Source organism: Pleurodeles waltl, chromosome 7 (genome assembly GCF_031143425.1).
Source record: "Pleurodeles waltl isolate 20211129_DDA chromosome 7, aPleWal1.hap1.20221129, whole genome shotgun sequence".
NCBI classification, from domain to species: domain Eukaryota; kingdom Metazoa; phylum Chordata; class Amphibia; order Caudata; family Salamandridae; genus Pleurodeles; species Pleurodeles waltl.
The window spans coordinates 873,091,076-873,113,737 of NC_090446.1; the positions used below are offsets into that span (position 1 = coordinate 873,091,076).

The 22,662-nt window shown below is 41.4% G+C and overlaps 1 protein-coding gene across 2 annotated transcripts in view; it reads right to left on the bottom strand.

Moving 5' to 3' along the window:
• Positions 1–22,662, bottom strand: part of FCHSD1 (FCH and double SH3 domains 1) — a 310,185-nt gene that overhangs the window by 98,034 nt on the left and 189,489 nt on the right. For both annotated transcript variants that reach the window (XM_069199479.1, XM_069199478.1), the window contains exons 10-12: positions 5,819–5,914; positions 5,290–5,409; positions 3,115–3,219 (exon numbers count right to left, since the gene is read on the bottom strand). In XM_069199479.1, the coding sequence (XP_069055580.1) occupies positions 3,115–3,219; positions 5,290–5,409; positions 5,819–5,914 (321 nt within the window). The remainder of the gene's footprint in view (positions 1–3,114; positions 3,220–5,289; positions 5,410–5,818; positions 5,915–22,662) is intronic.

A 22,662-nucleotide genomic window follows, 5' to 3' on the forward strand; every position in this document is an offset into this window, starting at 1 on the left:
GCTTACTCGGTGAGATTCGGGGTGTGTGAATCTCACATTTCACAATTAAAAAGCAATGGAGCACAGGGTAAATGTGAGAGGTGACCAAATTTAGGGATAGACTGTTCTTATGAGGAGCAGGGTCCTTAAGGCTGATTAAGAATTGGGCAGACAGGTGCTCCATTGCAACGATGACAGAGTACCCTATCGACTAAATTCAAAGTCCGCCTGTCGGACTTTGAGTCTGGCAGACTGCAGGTTTTACATCAATCAAGTAAAATTACTACGTTGGTGTCAAACTTCCTACAACAGCCACAGTTGGTGCGGTCAGAAGTAAACCATCTGACTATCTGCCCTGTTTATAGTGGATGACGTATGGCTTTTTTTTTTACTGCACTCACTGCCATGTATGTGCTAGCAGTGAGGGTCAGTAAAAACAAAAAAAGGAAAATAAACATGATACCATGGGAGAAAACTACTATGGTGTGTGTGGGGGTGGGGCTCAATCATTATTTTATTTCATTTTTCAAAAACAAACGCTCACTCATGAAGTTTGTTTTGGAAAAGCTTGATGGCCAGTTGCCATGTATGATCGAGCTGTCTGTCAAATTTTTGCTGCTACACTGACAGTAACAGCCATGTTGGTAGTTTCCTGCGACTGTATAGAGATGATCATGGGGCTGGTGCACATCTCTACATTTGAAAAGGCAGTAAAGTTCTCTGCCACCGTGTCTATCTTTACTCCATCTATTGAATCCTACATCAGCCTAGAGCAGTGGTCTTCAAACTTTTTAATGCCGTGGCCCCCCCAGTGAAAAAAAATCATTATTGAGGCCCCCCTCCGAATTTAGCACAATTATTCTATTAAACTGGTAATGTTTAAATATGTCTACACTTATTTAAACATTACAGTTAAGTTCTGTAACTGTTTAAAAAATGCAATCAAACATACTAGTCTGAACAGGCAGGCTTTACTAATGTGTAAAAGTATCCACAGTGCGATTATTGGGGGTGGGGTTGGAGGTTTGAAGAGTATTTAGAGACCCTTCCCTTTTGACACATACTCCCACACATCATGTTAGTGATGGCCCATTATAGATCTGCTTACTGCTTCTCATTATTTTCAGCTTCAAACAAATCTCTGTTATCAGCATAATGTTTCTTTTGGCCAGCGCCTGGTGTCACCCCCTGGGATGGCTTGAGGCCCTTCTAGGGGGGCCGCCTCCCAGTCTGAAGACCTTTGGCCTAGAGTTATACAGTTGATGAAAAACAATGGTATGGAGCGATACCCCAAGGGGTTGCCTGTGGTTAGACTATTTACAAGCATTCATTCCATCACCTGCAGCCACAAGCCTTCAAATAATTGGAAAATCAGGCCAAGAGCAAGATATGGGAAACTAAAGTGGCTTCCTTACTGGGCTCCATGCTTAGCTTTCTTACATTTTTATTGTTACATATATAAATGTCAATACACAAGTAGGTATTCTAACCATATACACTTGATAATGAATATATTAATGAACTCCATCGCATAGCTCTTAATTTGATCTTAAATGATTTAGTAGGAGGCTTATTGAATCCTAGAAGACCAGAGTTAGTACAATGTGAACAGTCATCCTTAAAAAAATGAATAACATTTTAAAAGATACATGGCCAAATGCATTAGAAGGATTTTACGACTGAAAAGTGGCATGCTCTGTTAACAAAAAATCTCAAAACACGATGTACCACAGTGAATTGGGGCACGCAATTTTCGTTGTGAGTCACAATTCACACATTGAGAGCCCTTACAAGTTGCAAGGAAAATTAGATGGTGCTTTTGTTGCAACTCGCAAGCAAGCGTATCAAAGGTGTGTGATAACTCTTGCCAAAGACAGTCACTAACCATTTCTTAAGTGCAAGCTGACATGGCACGGGCAACATACTCTTGAGCGTTCACGCCCACTCTGAAAATGTATTTGGCTACATCTTGTCTGTCTTCTGTCACCTGAGTCCAGGTTTGTCTACAGGAAATGTCAAGTTCACTGGCATTCTGGTAATCTAGATAAAGGCCAGCACCGGTATATGGAAGGGGGCTTAAGTTATCCAACTCCTCATTGTCATCTTAGTAATGTGAGACATTTTGAAGCCCTTGAAGTGCATCAGATTGAGATCCAAAGAAGACTTTTAGGCTTCTTTAGTACTGTTGTCAATGGAGAGGATGTAAACTATTCAAGGTTAGGGCTCTGTAGGGTCTGAAGACACTCCAGATGGAGTCGGAATAATTCTGACCAGTGGCAGTATGTCCCCCCTGTAGACCTCTATCTTCTGCAGGGTGGATGCCAGCCCAGAGAACTAGGGGCATACGGAGACCAGCCTTGAAATTGGCTTGGCGTTAAAAAGTCATTTCAGAGTCGGATCCTTGGAGTACATACTGCATGGCTTCTCCCTGACGTGGGAGGAGTGAGTCAGTGACGAGTCACGCTTCCAATTTTTTGTCCTTGTGCACAACTTGTCCTTAGACTTTGTCTTTGACTTCCAAGATAAACTATTGAAGAGTACTAGATGAAACTTCATCTCTAACTGAATAGCTGCTGCTTGTAATAATCTATATTTCCAAAGGTATGACTTGTGCAATTTCAAAAGAGCAGCTCAATAACAAAGTCAGAAAGAACTTGTCGAATCTAGGATGAAATCTTGGCTAGAAGCAGTATCAGAATGGAACAAGATAAGTTTCCTGGTCACAAATGGCCATATTAGTTTTACAAAATGTCTGCTCCATTTTCCAAGTTGGGCAGGTTGTTTACTTACACTCCCAATGTAGAATTAGGTCATTAAACCGAAACTAAGAAATGACAACCGTGACACGTGTTCATTTAGCCACCATCCCGAGACAGCTCATGATTATCTAAACAGAATATATTTGCCACAACTTGCTTATCATGCTAAATATCAGAGCTGAGAGGGCCTGCACTCAAGCAGAGCCTGACCTTTTGGCGGACAAATCTACATTGGAAGAAAACACAGCATAAGCTGAGCACCCAGGTTGGGGAACCCTCTATTTTCTTATGACTTTTCCATGTTATCAAAGCGAAGAGGAGGCAGAAGGGAGAAGCAAGGAGGCAGGAGAAAGAAATAAAAAACACCAAGACCTACCTCAGCTTTCCGAATACTTTCTCGTACTTCTCCCATCCTCTGCTCCGTGCCGGATATCTCTTCTTCAGGAACCTGCAGCCTTCTGGCTTCCAGCCTCTGCAGAATCTGTAAAGTAACAAGAAAGAGCAGATTTTACTAGTAAGTTTTAACTCAACCATCCTCCATGACTTCACAACCCCCACCTTATGCACAATCTGCATACTACTGACCGTCTGCCCTGTAAATAATCAGAAATATGCTACTAAGGCCCTCATTACAAGTGGAAAACATGCAATACTTTCCCAATTTCAAAGTTACAGATACTGTTTGCTAGTGGCAGTAATTGTCGGGCTGGGGAAAATCCAGCCCAGGAAGAGTTGGACCCCAGGGGTGCACTAAGAGATAAGAAATTACCAGGGGGATCTGTATTTGTGTGTCAGGTTCGGTAATTCCTTATTTTGGCCTGACTTATATCCCGAGATTTTAGCTGCTTTCAGTTGCTGAAATCTGCAGTTAAAACATATCTAAGCTGTTTCCATGGATCTCATAATTTCAGGTGGGACAGTAAATACTCTTACCTGCCAAATCGGAATTAAGTTCGACACAAGAAAGAACAGGTGTAAATGGCACAATGCTCGCACATCCATATAAATGTTAGTACAATGTCCATACAAAGAAGTCCTTTATCATATCAAGTGATGAAAATATGATGGGTGCCAACCCGGCAGGGCACCTTACCACCAGAGGTGTCCAAAAAACCACTGACTGGGGAACAGTTAGTAGTTATGAAGAATATATGCAAAATGCCAGGGCACACCGCAAGCAGTCCTGTGTGGTTGATCCAAGTGGTAGTTCAATCAGAGTCGAAGCCCAAAACGTGGATGAAAGTAGGAATTTATTCACAACATGAACGGTTATGGTCAATTTCTGGCCAATTACCCTATGTATCACAATCTGCCCAATATACAGCAAACAGCCGACACGTGTTTCATCTCCTAGACTTTATCAAGGCTTAGGCAAGAATCGATGAATATATAAGTGGGCACTAAGGGAAAGGTGTGCCTTCCAGAGCAAGTGAAGTTTTGGCCTCAGAAAAGGCCAATGACGTCCAAATGGTAAAAGTGAGGTTTGCCCTGATAAGCCAGTTCTCATGAAGTTATGCTGTGCCAATAGGCGTCGGTAAGTGGAGTAATCGGAATTAAGTGACCATTTATAACAAAGGCCCCAGTAGAGGTCAAACGAGGCACCACAACCTAAAGCCGCTTTTTCCATCCCCTTTCTGAATCAAACGGGCATCAGACCGTGCTCTTCACTTTGACGCTCTCTATCATATGCGACAGGAGCTTTTCATTGCTAGCCAATGCCATTCTCCCTGAGCTAAGCATTGTACGCCCTATGCACTTCTTGATTCATATCAAACTCTGTTCATAGACAAATCGTGCTCCCTAATCTCAAGATTTGTAGCCTCATCTATGCACATCCAAACTCTTTAGTCAGGACCAATTCTCTCTTGCTGAATGAACAGAGCAGAAAGTGGCCTCTTTTATCCAAACTAGAAAGAGAACAATGCTACAGGTGTAGACTTTTGTTTTGCTGATGTAATATACTTAATTGACAGGCTTGTGTCAAAAGAAGGAATACAGCACTGGCAGTGCAAATGCAGCAATGCACACTATGCCTGTCATCAACTGGTGGTGTGGCAGTGATGGCACCGAGTAATACGGCTGCTCATCCTTCAAAGTCACTGACTCCATTGCATTCTTACTGAATTAATACTCTGATGGTATAATTCTTAAAGTGAAGAAGGTATGATTTGTAAGCCTGGGTTGTAACAGTACAGATATCAACTAGATCTACCACTTGCAATATATATAGAGTGGGCTTTTTATTAGATCAGCAAACCCACAGGTTGCACATGAGGCTAAAATACTCCATCAGTTTGATAAACATGAAACCTCATTTGAGGGGCTAACCCCCTCGTTTTGAGAGAGTACACACAAGACTACAACAGACCAGCCTGAAGGCATTCTGGTTGCATCTCCAGGTCAATTTATGTGCATTTGCTACCAGAGCTCTGCCATGCCTCCTCAAGGAGAGTTCAGCTGGCACATACCTGCTTCCGGAGTTCAGCTAATGGCTACCAGCTAATAGAGTTCAGCCAGCAACCCCCACCCCCAGAGTTCACACAGCACATACCCGATCCCCGTGAGCTTTCATCTTGTAATCCCGAGCAGCTCGAGTTGCCCATCTCCGAGCTTCTTTATCCAGACCACTCTCTTCATTCCGGCTGCTGGTCTGGTTCTCCAGGTGACACACCTACAAAGGAAGAATTGTAAAGTGTTTAAAGTAGAGCTATAAATAAAGGTGCATTAGGTGCCTCTGTAGTGATCTACTTAGGATAAGGTAAAGTGGTCCCTCCTTCTGATCCACCCTGACCACGCCCTGGGCAACAGTCAGATAACATCCACAAATAAACTAGGTATGTCTTCGGTGGCCTTGGAGCTCGATAGAGTCCCTTCTAGCCCAGACCCATTTGTGACAACGACCTGCCGACGCAACCAAAATCAATGAGCAAGCTATTTAAATATGGCCACATTTTCACTGTGATAACCTCTGAATGTAGGCAAAACATGATATATTTTAAACTGTTGGGTGTATCAGTCTTTAATATACAGCACTCGAAGCAAGTAGTTAAAACAACTCGGATCTTTCCTTGTAGACGTACCTTGTCAGTCCCTGTAGTTTGGAACTGTTGAGCTGGTGTTGGAGAGAAGAGTGTGGTGTCCTGCAAGAAAAGCTGAAGATTCTGCTCGCGGGACACCTGAAAATGGTGAGCAGGCAAGAAAAAAGAATCCAAGAAGCAGGAGGGAAATGTAAAGATATCACAAAACAAAGGAGTGGTTAAAAAGAAGCAAAGTGAGCCAGGAATGGACAAGAGTTAAGTAAGAACAAGACGAAACAAGCGAGAAATAAGAAAATAACATTATAGCGTTTAACGGATGAGGTGTGGGAGAAACATTAATGAACGCCAGAGAAAAGAAAATGAAAGAGAAAAAACATAAAACAAGTTAGAAATGGATATTGGGGATTTTTTATGCACTATTCAAACACATCTTGGATAAAAGCAGTGTTTCTGTAACAAAACATGTATATCTTCTTGATACAGCTCTCCCACTACCCACAGCTTTTAGACACACATTCAATGCACCTGGCAGTCAGATTATAAACGTGTTGGATTCTCTGCTGCAAGATGCTTGATGGAGAGCTCAGGGTTCCGCTGAGATAATGAGCAGCTGTACTTCTGTCTTCTACTGGGCAGTACTTACATATTAAGTGCTGGCTATTACAGCTAGAGACCTAGAACTGCCTCCACCAGCTTGTACCACCCGCCACTTCTAGTGCTGTGAAATACATGGAGGAGGGTGGCAGGCGCTCCCATCCACATTGACTTCTACTCGTGAGCTGCAGAAGGTAATAGACAAGGATTCGGAAAGTAACACCAGGTGGTGCGGGCAGTGATTCTCGGTTATTGAGAAATTGAGAATCTTTGAAACAATCTTATTTATGCTGATGTCAATTATACTTCAGAGGTAGTTGGGCACTTGTTAAATGTTGTTTCTGACACTATAAGTCAGTATGAAATACTAACTCTGAGGTTAAAACCACGTAAGACAGATCATTTTTTGTATTCCTGGCAGGCATTTTTAACAGTATGTTAAAATAATTATATGGACGCGAAGACTAACACTCACCAAAACTGCTGAGTTAATTCCATCCCTCCCACTGTGAATTTTATCTAAACCGTATGTTTTCATCAGGCGACAAGGTTGGTTAGCTTTAAAGCGCTGAATCAGACAGAAAAAGTTCCACTCGGTGGAGCTCCACATTAATAATAACCACCTCGTGCTCCCCCAAAATGACTTTCTTTTAATGACATAGCTTCTACATTGATCCACTTTTACTGTAAAGCACTATGTGTGACCCTTAGCTATCCAGAGACCTCCGGATGCTTGGTAGTGGTTAAGTACCAGAGTAATAGCAGTCGGGTATCTAGTTCTTGTTAATCTTTTGTTCCCATTTTTCATATGTATTCATACTACCGGAACTATAAGTATACGTGATTATTTAAGGTTTCTCGGTGGTTAGACTTCTCCATCATCTATACCTCCCTTGGTGAGACCAGTGCTTTCTTAACCGTAGTAAAAAGGTTTATGACTGTCAAAGCTTTTTATTAATGCACTCAGAACATTCAAAAGAATACATTATTCACATACTGAAGTAAAATATGTGTACAGTACTACCTTCCCCACACACTCATTTACGACATATAGTAACAGTTTGCCCTACTGAGTATGAGTCATTTTCTTGCCATGTACAGCAGTCAGTAATGTCCCGGTTGGATGCTGCCGTTTACCCCTGATGTACCAAGATCAATAATATGGATAGCCACATTTGTCCCCTTATGTATTTGACTCATCAGGAATTGCAAAGTTGAGCAGTCAAGACTTCAAATACAGCCTGACACAGTAAATAACACTTGACAGAGATCAAATTTTACCTATACATTAGTGGCATAGAAGTTGGCATGTGGTGACTTATAAACCTTCATTTAAAAGCCTAACAGAGAAATTAACATGAAATGTAAAAATGTGCACGTTTGAAATATGACGGACATTGTGACCTCCATTTCTTTTTGACATCGCGTTTTGCCATGAAAGATGTTGTGCATTTATATTTTAGTGAACTACTGACATGAATTCATGTTGAAAGTGTTATTGTAAGATGATAATAAAAATGAAGTATATTGAGTATTAAATGAATATGGATTAATCATACTTATATTAATTACATGAATTAATTCATGCGAGTTACATGTGTGCAGAAAAATAAATGCATGTTTAAATTGTTTATAATGTCATATATAATGATTGCAATTAAATAATTTGGCTTGCATATTTGATTCAAATTGTAAGGTGTGCAATAGGATTTATATATATTAATTGTATTAATACGTATTTAGGCTTCTTCAGCTAGACTAGTCCTGAAGATTCATTTTGCAGCAGTAGTGGAAAAGTGCTAAATCATTCTGTTTCCTCTGACCTGAATTATTTCCTAGGTTGCTGATGTGTTAGAGAATGTCCCATTGTATTAATGTAAGAATCCATGGTTATGTTTGACAGCTAGAAAAAATGTATTTGTTCTAGCTGTCGAACAAGACAGGAAGCCTTATTAATTTCACATGAGAACTGTGAGAACCATCCTGTGCACTGTGGGAAAGAGTCGTAAAGTTTGAATTGACGTATACATGTAATATTTTGGTGGAATTGTATGAATTCGTCGAGATGGCCACATCTTCCCGGAAAAAATCCAGAATACAGGGAGTGCAGAATTATTAGGCAAGTTGTATTTTTAAGGATTAATTTTATTATTGAACAACAACCATGTTCTCAATGAACCCAAAAAACTCATTAATATCAAAGCTGAATATTTTTGGAAGTAGTTTTTAGTTTGTTTTTAGTTTTAGCTATGTTAGGGGGATATCTGTGTGTGCAGGTGACTATTACTGTGCATAATTATTAGGCAACTTAACAAAAAAAAAATATATACCCATTTCAATTATTTATTATTACCAGTGAAACCAATATAACATCTCAACATTCACAAATATACATTTCTGACATTCAAAAACAAAACAAAAACAAATCAGTGACCAATATAGCCACCTTTCTTTGCAAGGACACTCAAAAGCCTGCCATCCATGGATTCTGTCAGTGTTTTGATCTGTTCACCATCAACATTGCGTGCAGCAGCAACCACAGCCTCCCAGACACTGTTCAGAGAGGTGTACTGTTTTCCCTCCTTGTAAATCTCACATTTGATGATGGACCACAGGTTCTCAATGGGGTTCAGATAAGGTGAACAAGGAGGCCATGTCATTAGATTTCCTTCTTTTATACCCTTTCTTGCCAGCCACGCTGTGGAGTACTTGGACGCGTGTGATGGAGCATTGTCCTGCATGAAAATCATGTTTTTCTTGAAGGATGCAGACTTCTTCCTGTACCACTGCTTGAAGAAGGTGTCTTCCAGGAACTGGCAGTAGGACTGGGAGTTGAGCTTGACTCCATCCTCAACCCGAAAAGGCCCCACAAGCTCATCTTTGATGATACCAGCCCAAACCAGTACTCCACCTCCACCTTGCTGGCGTCTGAGTCGGACTGGAGCTCTCTGCCCTTTACCAATCCAGCCACGGGCCCATCCATCTGGCCCATCAAGACTCACTCTCATTTCATCAGTCCATAAAACCTTAAAAAAATCAGTCTTGAGATATTTATTGGCCCAGTCTTGACGTTTCAGCTTGTGTGTCTTGTTCAGTGGTGGTCGTCTTTCAGCCTTTCTTACCTTGGCCATGTCTCTGAGTATTGCACACCTTGTGCTTTTGGGCACTCCAGTGATGTTGCAGCTCTGAAATATGGCCAAACTGGTGGCAAGTGGCATCGTGGCAGCTGCACGCTTGACTTTTCTCAGTTCATGGGCAGTTATTTTGCGCCTTGGTTTTTCCACACGCTTCTTGCGACCCTGTTGACTATTTTGAATGAAACGCTTGATTGTTCGATGATCACGCTTCAGAAGCTTTGCAATTTTAAGAGTGCTGCATCCCTCTGCAAGATATCTCACTATTTTTGACTTTTCTGAGCCTGTCAAGTCCTTCTTTTGACCCATTTTGCCAAAGGAAAGGAAGTTGCCTAATAATTATGCACACCTGATATAGGGTGTTGATGTCATTAGACCACACCCTTTCTCATTACAGAGATGCACATCACCTAATATGCTTAATTGGTAGTAGGCTTTCGAGCCTATACAGCTTGGAGTAAGACAACATGCATAAAGAGGATGATGTGGTCAAAATACTCATTTGCCTAATAATTCTGCACTCCCTGTAGTTGTAAACCTAATGGGCATCTAAAATTCTAATTGAATATTGGTTAAAGTGTGCAAGGTGAGCCCACCTGGAGGACCAATCAGAAACGTGTGGGCATTTCTAGTTAGGGAGAAACGTCTGACCCAGTTAGTTGGTTGCTTTTGCTGATGGCCCCTGGTGTGGTGCTCCTCTCTCTTCTCCTCAATCCTTGTGTCCCTTAGATGCCTTCTGAAGAATTAAAGTCATCCTTTCTAATTGCCCCATTTACTTATGCTGTTCAGTACTAATATGTCCAATACATTCTGAACTGCTGACTGCCCTATGTGCAGCTCCGGTTCTGCACTGCCCTGATGCCGCTGTCTACTGATGCTGAGAATGCTCTGGATCATCAAAACTTTCTTGTTTGCTGTCCCATGAGGAAAAGTATAAGCTTCAATGTGGGTTCTTGTTTCCTTTTCAGCTTTGATGATCATTGTATTTTTAAAGTGAGTCACTCTAGTTAGATGATTTTCCAAATTATTTTTATCTCTTCTTTGTTTTGCCCGCATGTTAGTCCTTTCTCACACATGCAAGTCCAAATTCGTAGTAGGAATAAGGATGGTCCAACCCTGAAAATTGATTAATAATAATTTAATTTTGATGATTTACTGATTCACCATCATCTATGTTGAAATCTGATTTTGATGTGCATATTATAGTTCTATTCATTTGTGTTATTCTTTTGGAATGTTTGATAGTATCCATGTTTAGTAGGCTTAATCTCTATAGACATCTTGGTCAGCCTATGGTTATTATGTATGTTTGTAACTTAGTTTTGCGCACCATTTATGTTACATTAACTTTGTGGTTGTAATAATGTTTTGAAAATGTATTCAGTATGGAGTTTTGTTTCTGTGGACAAATTGGTCATGGTGTTTACATTTGTTTATGTTTCTCTTGTTTTTTATCTGAGTTAAATGAATCCGATTACCACAATCCTCACTGAGTCCAAAGATCTGGCTGACCTCTAGTGTAGGTGTGATAAGTTGTGATGTCTCACCAGAGTGCGTGCGGTTTCTGAACCTGAGGCAGGAAGAAGAGCTCCGCGTGCGCTCCAGCGCACTTAAACTCCATATCAGTCCTGTAGTACATCTTCAAGGATGAATATTACTTTTATTAACAAAAGTAACTGAAACATGATGCACCAAGACACTATGGCGGTCATTCTGACCCTGGCGGTTGAAAACCGCCAGGGCAGAGTGCCGCGGAAGCACCGCCAACAGGCTGGCGGTGCTTCATGGGCAATTCTGGCCGCGGTCAGAAAAGGGCAACCGGCGGTTTCCCGCCGGTTTACCCCTGCCCCAAAGAATCCTCCATGGCGGCGCTGCTCGCAGCACCGCCATGGGGATTCCGACCCCCTTCCCGCCATCCTGGTCCTGGTGGTAAAAACCGCCAGGAACAGGATGGCGGGAACAGGTGTTGTGGGGCCTTAGGGGGCCCCTGCACTGCCCATGCCTGTGGCATGGGCAGTGCAGGGGCCCCCTAACAGGGCCCCATAATGATTTTCAGTGTCTGCCTAGCAGACACTGAAAATCGCGACGGGTGCCACTGCACCCGTCGCACACCAGCAACTCCGCCGGCTCCATTCGGAGCCGGCTTCATCGTTGCTGGGGCTTTCCCGCTGGGCGGGCGGGCGGCCTTTTGGCGGTTGGTCGGAATGACCCCTATATTTTCTGTAACAGATGTAACATGGAAAATGTTATATTATAAGACCAAGCTCGGATCAACTCATGTGACTTGGTGACTACTCAGTTTTACTAGAATAAATAATAATGAAGGGCCTGATTTAAAGTTTGGCGGATGGAGGTTACTCTGTCCGGACGGTTACTCCGTCCAGAGGGACATCTGCCTGTCAAAATTAGAACTGTCTGCTGGGCCTGCTGACAAAGCTATACATTGACAGGAACTGCCATCATGACGGTTCCTGTCAATGTAGGAAATATTTGATGAACGGTACTGTCAGCCATGACACCTGGCTGTCAAACATTTCAAAAGTTTTGTTGTTTTTAAAAACACCTCCCAAAGCAGGATTTCTCTTATTGAAAAGCAAAGGGATCCAGTTATGGAGGACTGGATGTTTCATTACATAGGAGAGCCAACAGCCAGTGTTGTCAGATTTGTAAAGGTAAGAAGGCCTAAGCTCCAACACTGTAGTCGCCCTCACTTTGTTTGCACCTTAAATTTTTGACCCGCTGTCAACACGCTTAAGCTCTACTGATGAACAGCACAGTACAAATGTTATACACCTGCAATGGACTCACTGATTTTTTAGTTCTGTGGTAGGAAAACAAAATGCAGGAGTGAGAAAATATACAAAGCAGGGTGGGGCAGATTTTACAAAATATACAGACACCCTCTTCTTAAAATAATAGGTGATACTGTAAACTATGAAAAGAGTTAAATTAACAGGGTCTGTGGCTCCTTCTGCCAGTATTCCTTATTGAGATATTTAACAAATGGCAGTTGGCACATTTGCGACTCAACTGGCCCCCAGTTGTGGATTAGGATGTGTAAGCTGCTTTGAGCAAATGTGACTTAGGGTTAGCAGAGGTTACTGCGATAGTGGTGTAACCTTAGTTCTGGATCCAGTGTCCTCCATTCCCAATGTGTCAGGAGATTTTTTTTAAATAGGAGACCAACAATATATTGGTAGCTGTCATCGCTGGACTAGAACATGTTCAGATGAAGTTGAGCATCAGCCAATAAAAGGAACTTAGGTTAGTAGGGCTTGCTCAATGCATGAGGTTTCCACTGGTAGTTGCCCTGCAGATTACATGAACAGTTAGTGCCTGCCTAAGAAAAGTGACCAAAACTATCCTGGCCCTACAAGAGTAGGTACGTATTTCTTATGAAACAAGGCTTCTTGGATGAAATAGCTTTTAGGGATAAAGACACTACCTAAAAGACAATGAATGTCTTTGATGTCTGATGGGCATCCTTAGTTTCCTTAGTTTTTTTCAAGTACAAATTACAAGGGTCATTTGATGTTAAAGTTGTGAATCATCTCTAATGTAGAAGATGTGGACCCTCTTACAACAAAGGAAGGCAGATACTACCTCTAGTTTATATTGTGGAAAAAGTATCTAAGATGAGCGAAGGATAGAGAGTATTGTGTTAAATTTGTGGAACTTTGCATAAGTCTGCAAAGACAGTAGTAACTGAGTTCCCTAACTGTTCAGGCTAACTCTTCAGACTATACCATCACTACTTTACGGTTCACTTGTTTTCATTACCAAAATAATACCTGAAATTAATATAATATATATGTTAGCTGTTTGATCCTTGCTTGACTTATGTTCCGCGATTCACAAACTATCACAAACTATGCCTGGAATTAAAACTTCATCATTGTGGATGCACAACACAGCAGCAAAACAAAATTATGGGGGTTATTCTAACTTTGGAGGAGGTGTTAATCCGTCCCAAAAGTGACGGAAAAGTGACGGATTTACCACCAGCCGTATTACGAGTCCATTATATCCTATGGAACTCGTAATACGGCTGGTGGTATATCCGTCACTTTACCGTCACTTTTGGGACGGATTAACACTCCTCCAAAGTTAGAATAACCCCCTATATCTGTAAATGGAGTAGGACAAAGTCTAACACACTAAAGTGGCTAATCATGGAAGAGTTAAAAAACGAACTTTAGGAAATGGGGATTGGACAGTCCACTACATATAAAAACAATTTATGAACAAAAATCACCCCAATTAACTGATCTTGTCGGGATGCCAAGAAGTACATGTAGAAGATTAATAAAGAAAACACTCTTGGAAAACGGATGTAAAGATGACCTACTGACATCTTTGAAATACAAACACGTCGGCCTGGCTTTGGATTCCTATTTTAATGTAAGGCAGCTGTACATCAGCTCAAATTTGGACATTTTCATAAAAATGGAAATTTGAATGATTCAGACTATTGTACATATCAATTTTCTAGTTTGAAGGAAAATGGAACACCCGTTGCACTGGTTAGGCTATATGAAGGCAATGTGGTAATAAAAAGGAATTCACTGGTCATGTCTTTTGCCTGTGTCCAAAGTTATTAGACTTATGAACAAAATATTTGGAGAATTGTTTGACAATTTAATGTGTGGACTGTGAGCAAGGCCATAAAACTCTGCTCTAATACAGAATCAAATTCCTTTATCAGTACACTTATGAAACTTCTTAACCCAGCATAGTTTCTTCTTAAACAAGCTACTAATACATAGGTGTGGAATTCCTATAGCCCGAGGCCCAGGACATGTTGTTCAGGATCAAGGACAACAAGTTTTCATGTTTATTTTGCCCGTGTGACAAGTAGACCTATCCACCTGCAGCACAAACCCTTTGGCTGGCAGTTTAAAGCACCTCATTAGGATCAGGGAAGGGCTGCGGTTAAAATATTAGTGTCCAAATGCTAATGCTGTTCGAACTTGGGTTTAACGTTCATTAATGCAAAGCCTTTATTATTAGGGTGAGTGCTTTAAGGAAATTTCGTAAAATAGGACTGCACTAATGACAGTGGTTCCAGTAAAAAAATGTGTACACACGTTAGGAAGTTTTACCAATATAAGCCTACATAAAGTGCTCCCAGAATACTCTCTGATTAAATGCAAGTATCTCCTGAAACTTGAAAGCAAGATTGATGATTCTTTGATTTCAAAATAAAAAGTTCACAAAAATGCAACAGGAAAAAACACTTTTTGCTAAACTACTGTGAAACTGTGAAATGTTAGATACCATTTCTATCAAAATGTATTGATGTATGCTAGCATTTACAAAAAGTACATATAATTGAAAAATCAGTGTAACGAGTTTCAACAAGAGTATGGGACGCATGAAAATAAACAAGCACTGGCAAAACCAATAGGTCTAACATTGGTGGTCAGCCGCTTGGTTTTGTCAATGGTGTCTTGTTTTAACATTGTTTTTGTAGAACTTTATAGTTTTGGGAGCTGCCAGGCCCTCACAATCATAACAAACATTGACAAAAAGCAAAAATATTTTTTGGTCTCAAAAAGCACACATTGTTCGGTGCCAGGAACTACTGTGGCAAACTACTTTGTGTGCTTATATGCTACTTGTAGAACAGCAGAATGCTTTCACTCACAGTGAAGCCGGCTGAGAGAGAGATACAGTTTAATTAAAACAAAAGTTCTTGGTTAAGCTCAAACCTAATGAGGGACCAAATTCTTAAAGAAAGTCACAAAAGTGCACCTTTGGTATATGTCCTTGCATTAATACACAATTACGGCTTTCATGAACTTACAAGAATTTACAGAAGTAGGTCAGAAAGTCGTGCTCCTAGAAAATGTTATAAACTGCATTTTAGCAAGAGCATATGCGAATGTGTAGATTTGCTCACGGGAAAATCTGTTGGGCACTTACAAGTTTACTCTCCCTCCAACCACTTTTTTCCCCAACCCTGGAAGATGTTTTACTTCTGCCCTTGTCAAGATGTAAATTTCCAACCCTTCTCAGTATGGGAAAAGATTAAAGAAGACCTTTTGAAAACCCCTAAAACATGCAAGTTAGTAGGTTTGCACAGACCCAAAAACGCATTCTAACCCTGGAACTACTGCTTACTGCTACTTCCAGCCCCAGTATGTTGATATGCAGAAAGGTGGTAAAATGAGGGGAATTGCTAGTATTCAAACTTTACTATAGTATGATAACTGACATAATCAGAGAGGCTATTATCAGAGTTCTTATATAATGAGACTGCTGCCATGATTTGTCGCTACACTAATTGGCACAAAAGGGACATGTGGATTTTTTTACAGGACGAGTAGATTTATGAACCAACCTGCCCGCCGGACAAGTAAATATTTTATTAAATTCCACACCCCTCTAATATGTTATAAATCTTAACCTATCTGGTTTATTTAATGCATGCTGATTTTACTTTGTATCTAAACCGCTGTTTTGTAGGTCATATATCTTTAAATGGTACTGAATTGTATATTTATCTTGAATTATCGTAATAATTGATTATACAATAACCTATTTACCACTAAAACCGCACTGTTGGAAGCACTGGGGTGCAGCCATATTGACATAAAACATACAAAAAGCAGAGGTGATTGCCTCTCATAAACCGATAAATAGATGAAAATGTTTGTGACAAAACAGCAAACAGTGTCTACTATGGCAAAGTGCGTCAACAACTACCCTGCTGGTACATAACATGCAACATTAAGCATGATAGTGGGATATGCACAAATATTTTTTTATTTAGCAACTTAATGTGTCTATCCTCATCATTGGCGCTGCAGGGGAGAGGACATTTCCCTCCTCTGGGCTAGCTAACAATAACACTGCCACTCTCTCTTATCCTAAGACCAACTGGAGTATGTCTATACAGACAGAACGATGGCCAAATAGTCGTCAGACACATTAACCTTGCAAGGGATAGACATTCAATAACTATGCATTAGCAGTAGTTGTACATTTTGTGGGCCAACTCTACTAATAGTTTGAAGCTATTTCTTAGCTCTGTGCTCAGATACTAAATAACTGAGTGAACACTTCCAGCTTAGGTAACCACCAATGGGGAAGGGAGGGTTTGAAAGAGGGACTGTAGCAGGCCATTTGTTAAGATTAGCAAACATTGGGCAATGCAAAAATGTATGTCTGAGTGATAAAACGTTTAGCGTTTCATCCAAGGAAAGATATTGATCTTTCCATGAAGGTTGAAGGGAAAGAGTTATATGAAGGAGAACAAAAGTCAAATAATCCCTCTCTATGGAATAATCAACTTTTCAGACGTAGCATAGTCATCACATCTCTTATGAGATGGTAATAAAAATTCAAGCTCGGAAAAGGATGATTCAAATTTGTTAGCTTAGCGTGCTGTGAAGCCATGCTCAAAATCAAGGCCAGAAGTTGATGAGCTGAAAGTGTTAACTATTTGCAGTTTGAAAGTGTGCCTTTCCCAACCACTTTTGAAAATGACACGTAGGGACAAGACAACTATATTCATTAATGTGTGCTCCATTATTGGGAAATGGCTACACACTATAGTTGTAGTATCAGCAGCTCATATTGTGAAACGTTGCCAGTTTTCTGTATTTTATTGACAGTTGGCAGAAAGGCATCTCTTGCGCTCAATGAGATAGACAATGTTTTCAAATTGTAGTTGAAGTATCCCGCAAAGTGGTGGGTTATAAAATGAGTTCCTGTATGTTTGCACTTTTTACTTCAACACACCTTGGTCTGTTGCCAGGGTAGAGATTTTAGGGACAACTGGCTTGGAGGAAGGGATGGTCCTAAAATGTCACAGGCTGGGCTGCGTTTTGATTTCTTTAGCCCTGTTTCAATGTTCCAATTTAATACACAGTACCAGTCAAAGTGAATGCCATTTAATTGGTGTTGTTGCAAATACAATTAAATATGGCTGTTGGTTGTGATGTCGAAATTATCTCAGGGTAGTTCAGGAGAGCAATAAGTTCTCCTACATCCATGTTATTAAAGAGGGAGCAATATCAACATAAGGAAGAGGCCTCAAGCCAGATGTAAGAGCGTATGTTTCTTTAGTCAGCTTACAGTAAAAGATGGCATACACACTCCCCACAAGGTGACTAAACCATCATACTAGAATACCCTGTTGCCAGCTAATGCCAGGCACATAGAACGTTTGCTCCCACCACATTCTACAGCATCACAGCCTGCTACATCGCTCACTCAGATGGTGTTGGGTCGTTCCCTTGGCATCTTAGATGGAGTATTGCATAGGCTGTAAAAGATTGACACACACTCGGTGGTTGGTAAAATGTAAACGTAAACTTTGCACTTCTATAGCGCACTACTCACCCGTTAGGGTCTCAAGGTGCTGTACAACCCCTCCTTGCTTTTCCCTGTAAGGTGCCCACTCCTGGGCAACCCCCAGGGTGAAGCCAGGCACCCAAGCGCTGTCAGGCCTGTTGTGGAGATTAAGCAAGCTATTGCCCAGAGTTACAGAGTGGGACCCATTAATTAGATTAGTCACCAAGGTGAGAATTATCTGGTCCAAGGGAATTGAGCCCAAGACCTGCTGAGGCTGGGATTGAACCCTGGTCCCAGGCCAGATCTCTGCATCAGGCTCTGCCGCTCTATCCATTGTGCCACACTTCTCCACTCTGGGTAGAATACTCCAGAAGCAGGAAACGTCCGGGCTTTTATTAGTTCTTCCCCTGCACATCATGAGACCAAACCAGTCCTGAAGGCCACAAGGGACTTAACCATTTCCCCCTACAGGGTTCAGACACAATCATAATTGGTCGGTCCCGGCATAACAGATGGCAAGTAGGGTCACAACACACTTTTTCACCTTAAAAATCAACTTAACGTGCACCGTAAGATTCTATAAGTAAGGAGTGAATCACATAGACAACTTCCATATCATTCTCCTTGACAATATGGTAATTCTTTATCCACACGAGCCAACAGTTGGCAACACCAACATTGGAGATTTACAGAAAAAACTAAGGAATTTAGTTTCCTCTTAACTTTTTTTGTAACGTTAGTAAATAAAATATGTAAAATTAAACATAATATAAAAAGCGGAAAATTCCTTAAAATTTCATGTTGTTAAGCATTGTACTGTTATAAATGTAAAGAATACTCATTGTTAAAAAAAATAGGTACATAGATATATATACCCTTCTATCATGAGAAGTACTCAGCATTTCTTCATTACAAGTTTCATAGTTTTTTACCAAATTACATACTAACATACTTAGATCCCATGCTCAGCCATCTCAATCTCTATATTACAAAGACTGCATACACAACATTTGAGATTCAGTTCTTCCCAGGCCCCTGAACAAACGATAAGGTAAAGGAAGGCCGCTGTGCCTTCCAGCAGAAAGTTATGACTTCAGGTGATGTCTCCTTACCTCTGGTAGCCTGGCTGCCAAGGAGGAGCACTCCCTTCGTTGGTCAAGAACTTGTGATTGGAACAAAGTAGGGTCGTATTGGTCACACTTTTATAGATATTTTCCAGACTGAGTATGTGGACTCACTGTCTCATACTTCAGAACTGGCTTAGGTTGGTTCCTTTTAAAATGCCAATTCCAGGATAATCTCGGACAATAGGGGTGCCTCCAAGCAGCAGTGCCCATAGGAGGAGCACAATGAAGTGGACCTTGCTGTCATTAGCCCTCATGAAGTAGTAGTCAGAGCAAATTAAAAGGGCAGAGACTGCCTAGAAAGTTCCTAACCTTGAACAACAAAACCCACAGTCCCACCACTCACCTCTACCAGCTCAGAAAGAACAAATCAGCAGCTCCTTGTTAATAATCTCTACACAGAATTTCTAAAAACTGCCCTATCTCCATTCTTCTCACTTCCTTGTCTGATGCCTCCACTGTCCAGCAGTAGGAATGCAGGCAACACACTCCACTGTCTTGGGAAGTTATCCTCACCCTTTGTCTTGTACCTTGACCCAATCAGGGGCATCTAAAATAGATCTCGGTGTCCTGAGTCTTCAGACTCACATACAGACTGACTACTATACACGTGTCAAACGCTCACTGTACATACACACGCAATCAAGACACACGATGTCAGTGATAGGTTCTGGATGTTCCATAACTGCAGAACATTACACAAAAGGGTTCAGTAGTACAAATCACAAACCAAGGTATGCTGCCACCACTGCTTTTGATGATGTGAATAAAATAGAGACAGCAGTGCAATGTCTACTATGAAGGCACACTTTGTGCACTCTTTCAGGTCACACCAGGACCTGGACCTCACATGGCAAGGACAAGGCTAGACCTTTGTGCTTACACTAAATTAGCAAGACATCTAGGCCAAAATAAAAGTCAGTATATCAGTTTCACTTTCAGATGGGCACTTAGGTCAAGAGTATATCTTCCATGGGACATTCTCATCCCAACAATAGCTATACCTTGAAAAATCCACTGTTTCTTTTATCCACATTATATTCAAGATCACAACATTATAAGAGCTAATACTCCCATACATTTACTGTAGGAGATTCACAGCAGTGCCATTTGAGTGCAGTTACCAATCTGACTGTAACAGAGTGATTTCTTGGAACATGGAGGGAAAAGTGGCTTAGGATTGTCTAAATTCCAGTCCAACTCCCTGCTCAACATTTAAAATAGGAATTCATAGGTTCCATTCTACTTATGTCACAGTACACTACTATAGGCAAACATAAGCCATAGGTCAGAACCTGGCTGGGCAATGTAATTATCAAATATGGACCTGTACTACTAAAGCCTATAATTCAAAGATACATGGACAGTATGTTAGTCAGCTAAAAATCGATTATTAATGTGTATCACTCTGCTCACTTATTGACCCACTCTATAAGTCATTACCTTACTCCCCCATGTGCAAGGAGTAGATATGAGGACAAGAATGAGCATTTGGATCTACAAACCACAGAGAAGAGCAGGGATTTTTAACCTAATACAAATATGCATAAAATAATCCTTAATGTGTAGGAACCTAAAACTATCTTTGCTAAGTATACTAAATGTGGGTGATAATTCTGAATGATTTTAAATCTGTACCATTGAAAAGGTATTTAAAATCTAAGTTAACAAAGTAGACCTCATGTCCCCGCAACTCCAACTGTGGAAAAATAGTGGCGAGCAGATACTGGTCCCAGATAACCAGGAAAGTTAGTGCTTGAGGATATTATCCAGACTAATGATGGTAGGGTTTCCTAACTTGGTACCTTTGTAGGTGTTAAAAAGAGGCTACTTCATGGAACCTGTAAATGGAAAGGTGGTGAGCAATCGGCAGTTAGACAGAGCATCCACCAAAAGGAGACTAACTGAAAATAAACACCTTGCTCTTCTGATGGATACTTCTAAATGCAGATTCCTCAAAAAAGAACAGATATCAAAGCAGTACCCTCACAAAGTGGAGGCTTTGTGGTGTGGACTCAGACCAAAAAGTCCCACAGGACAAAATGAGTGAAATGTCCTTTCCACCAGACCTGGTTGTCAGGGCAGTACTGCTTCAACAATGTGTGCTCCAACGCCTACATCACAGACTGGCAAATATCAAGGATAGCCACTCCACATGCAAGTGTAGTGATAGCAGCCTTTGCGGAATGGGCTCTCAGATGTTCTTGGGGTTGCTTGACCACTGCATAGTAGATCTTGATACAGAGGACAATCCATCGTGACAGGGTCTTCTTCTGCACATCCTTCCATTTCTTCGCCTTGGAGAACCCTACAAAAAGCTGCTCTTCACACTGTGCTCGTCGGTACAATAAATGTAAAAGCTGAAAGTCCTTGTGGTTGCAGCTGATGGAGTATCTCCTCGTCTTTCCAGAGGTGAGAAGAGAAAAAGAACATTGGCAGGATAATGGATTGCCCAACTTGAAAAGGACTCACAATGTTTGGTAAGAAGGCCACCCAAAACTTTTGTCCAGTTTGTTCACTAGTCCAACTACAAAAGGTTTGAGCTATCAAAGGGTATATCCATGATTGAGGCTTACATATCTCCAGAAAACCCTGTGAAGTGCATCCAAGCATGGCTGTGAAGCACAACGCTGATGTCAACTACACTCTCCAGCCAGTCACTAGTAACTAGGCCAGCACAAATCACCTTCTTGACCACGTCTTGTTCATCATGAATTGTTTGAGCCAGAGAGTCCCTAAGGACTTCTGGGTCCACCAGCAAGATCTCACTGGCCATGTCCCAGACAGCATGCATACAGACTGCATTGACAATCACAGTGCCAAGCTGGCGAAGAGAACAATCATTTTCCAAATGCCTAGTCACCTTGGACTTCCTATCCGGAGGAGTTGTGGGGAAAGAATTGTAGTCAGCCTGACTGATTGAAGCATAAACCACCAGGCTCTCCGGAGGAGGATTTTTAGTGAGAAAATCTAGGTTGCCAGGGGGCAATCTGTGATCCCTGACCTCCTGCCTATGCACTGGCGGGCAGGATCAGGGTTTTAAGTAAGTGCAAATCAAGGTATAGTGAGGGCTTGTTGAAGGGGAGCAACAGCTCAGATGTTGCCGGCCCAGGCTATAGAATTTCTGTGTGGCCATTAGTCTTTGTCTTGACCGAAGGCAGGAGCAGATCCGGGACCTCAGCTGCCTGACGGACCAAAACCACAAATGACACACTCTGTTCAGTTGGTTGTCCAAGTGGTGAGTTTAACCACCTATCAGGGTTTCAAGCTCTTTGGCATCTTGTAGATTCATATATAGTTTTCATCATACAAGGAAAAAGGTCATAATCCCCTACTCAACAATCATCATCTACCTCTGGTGGCATATCCTGTTCAGAGTCACAGCCAAAAAGATAATGGAGCCTCTGTTGGTGCAAAAGACCTGATAGAGGCATTGGTGCAGAATTAAGGTGTATGACAGCCAGTTACACTATAGTAATTTTGTAGTGTGACCAGTTAAGATTGGGCGGCAGTTAGATCAGACATCAGAATTAGAATTGGATCCTCATCCAGTGCTGTCAGCATTGGCATTGAGTGGGGGCCTGGTGCACATTCGGGTGCTGGAGTAGATAGCTGTACTGGAGTCAGAACTGGGCAGTAATGGCTCCTAAGGGGTCAGTCAGCACCCAAAGATGCACCAGAGGTGCTAGAAAAGAACACAACAACTGCAGCAACTCTTCTTCAAAGGCCTTGA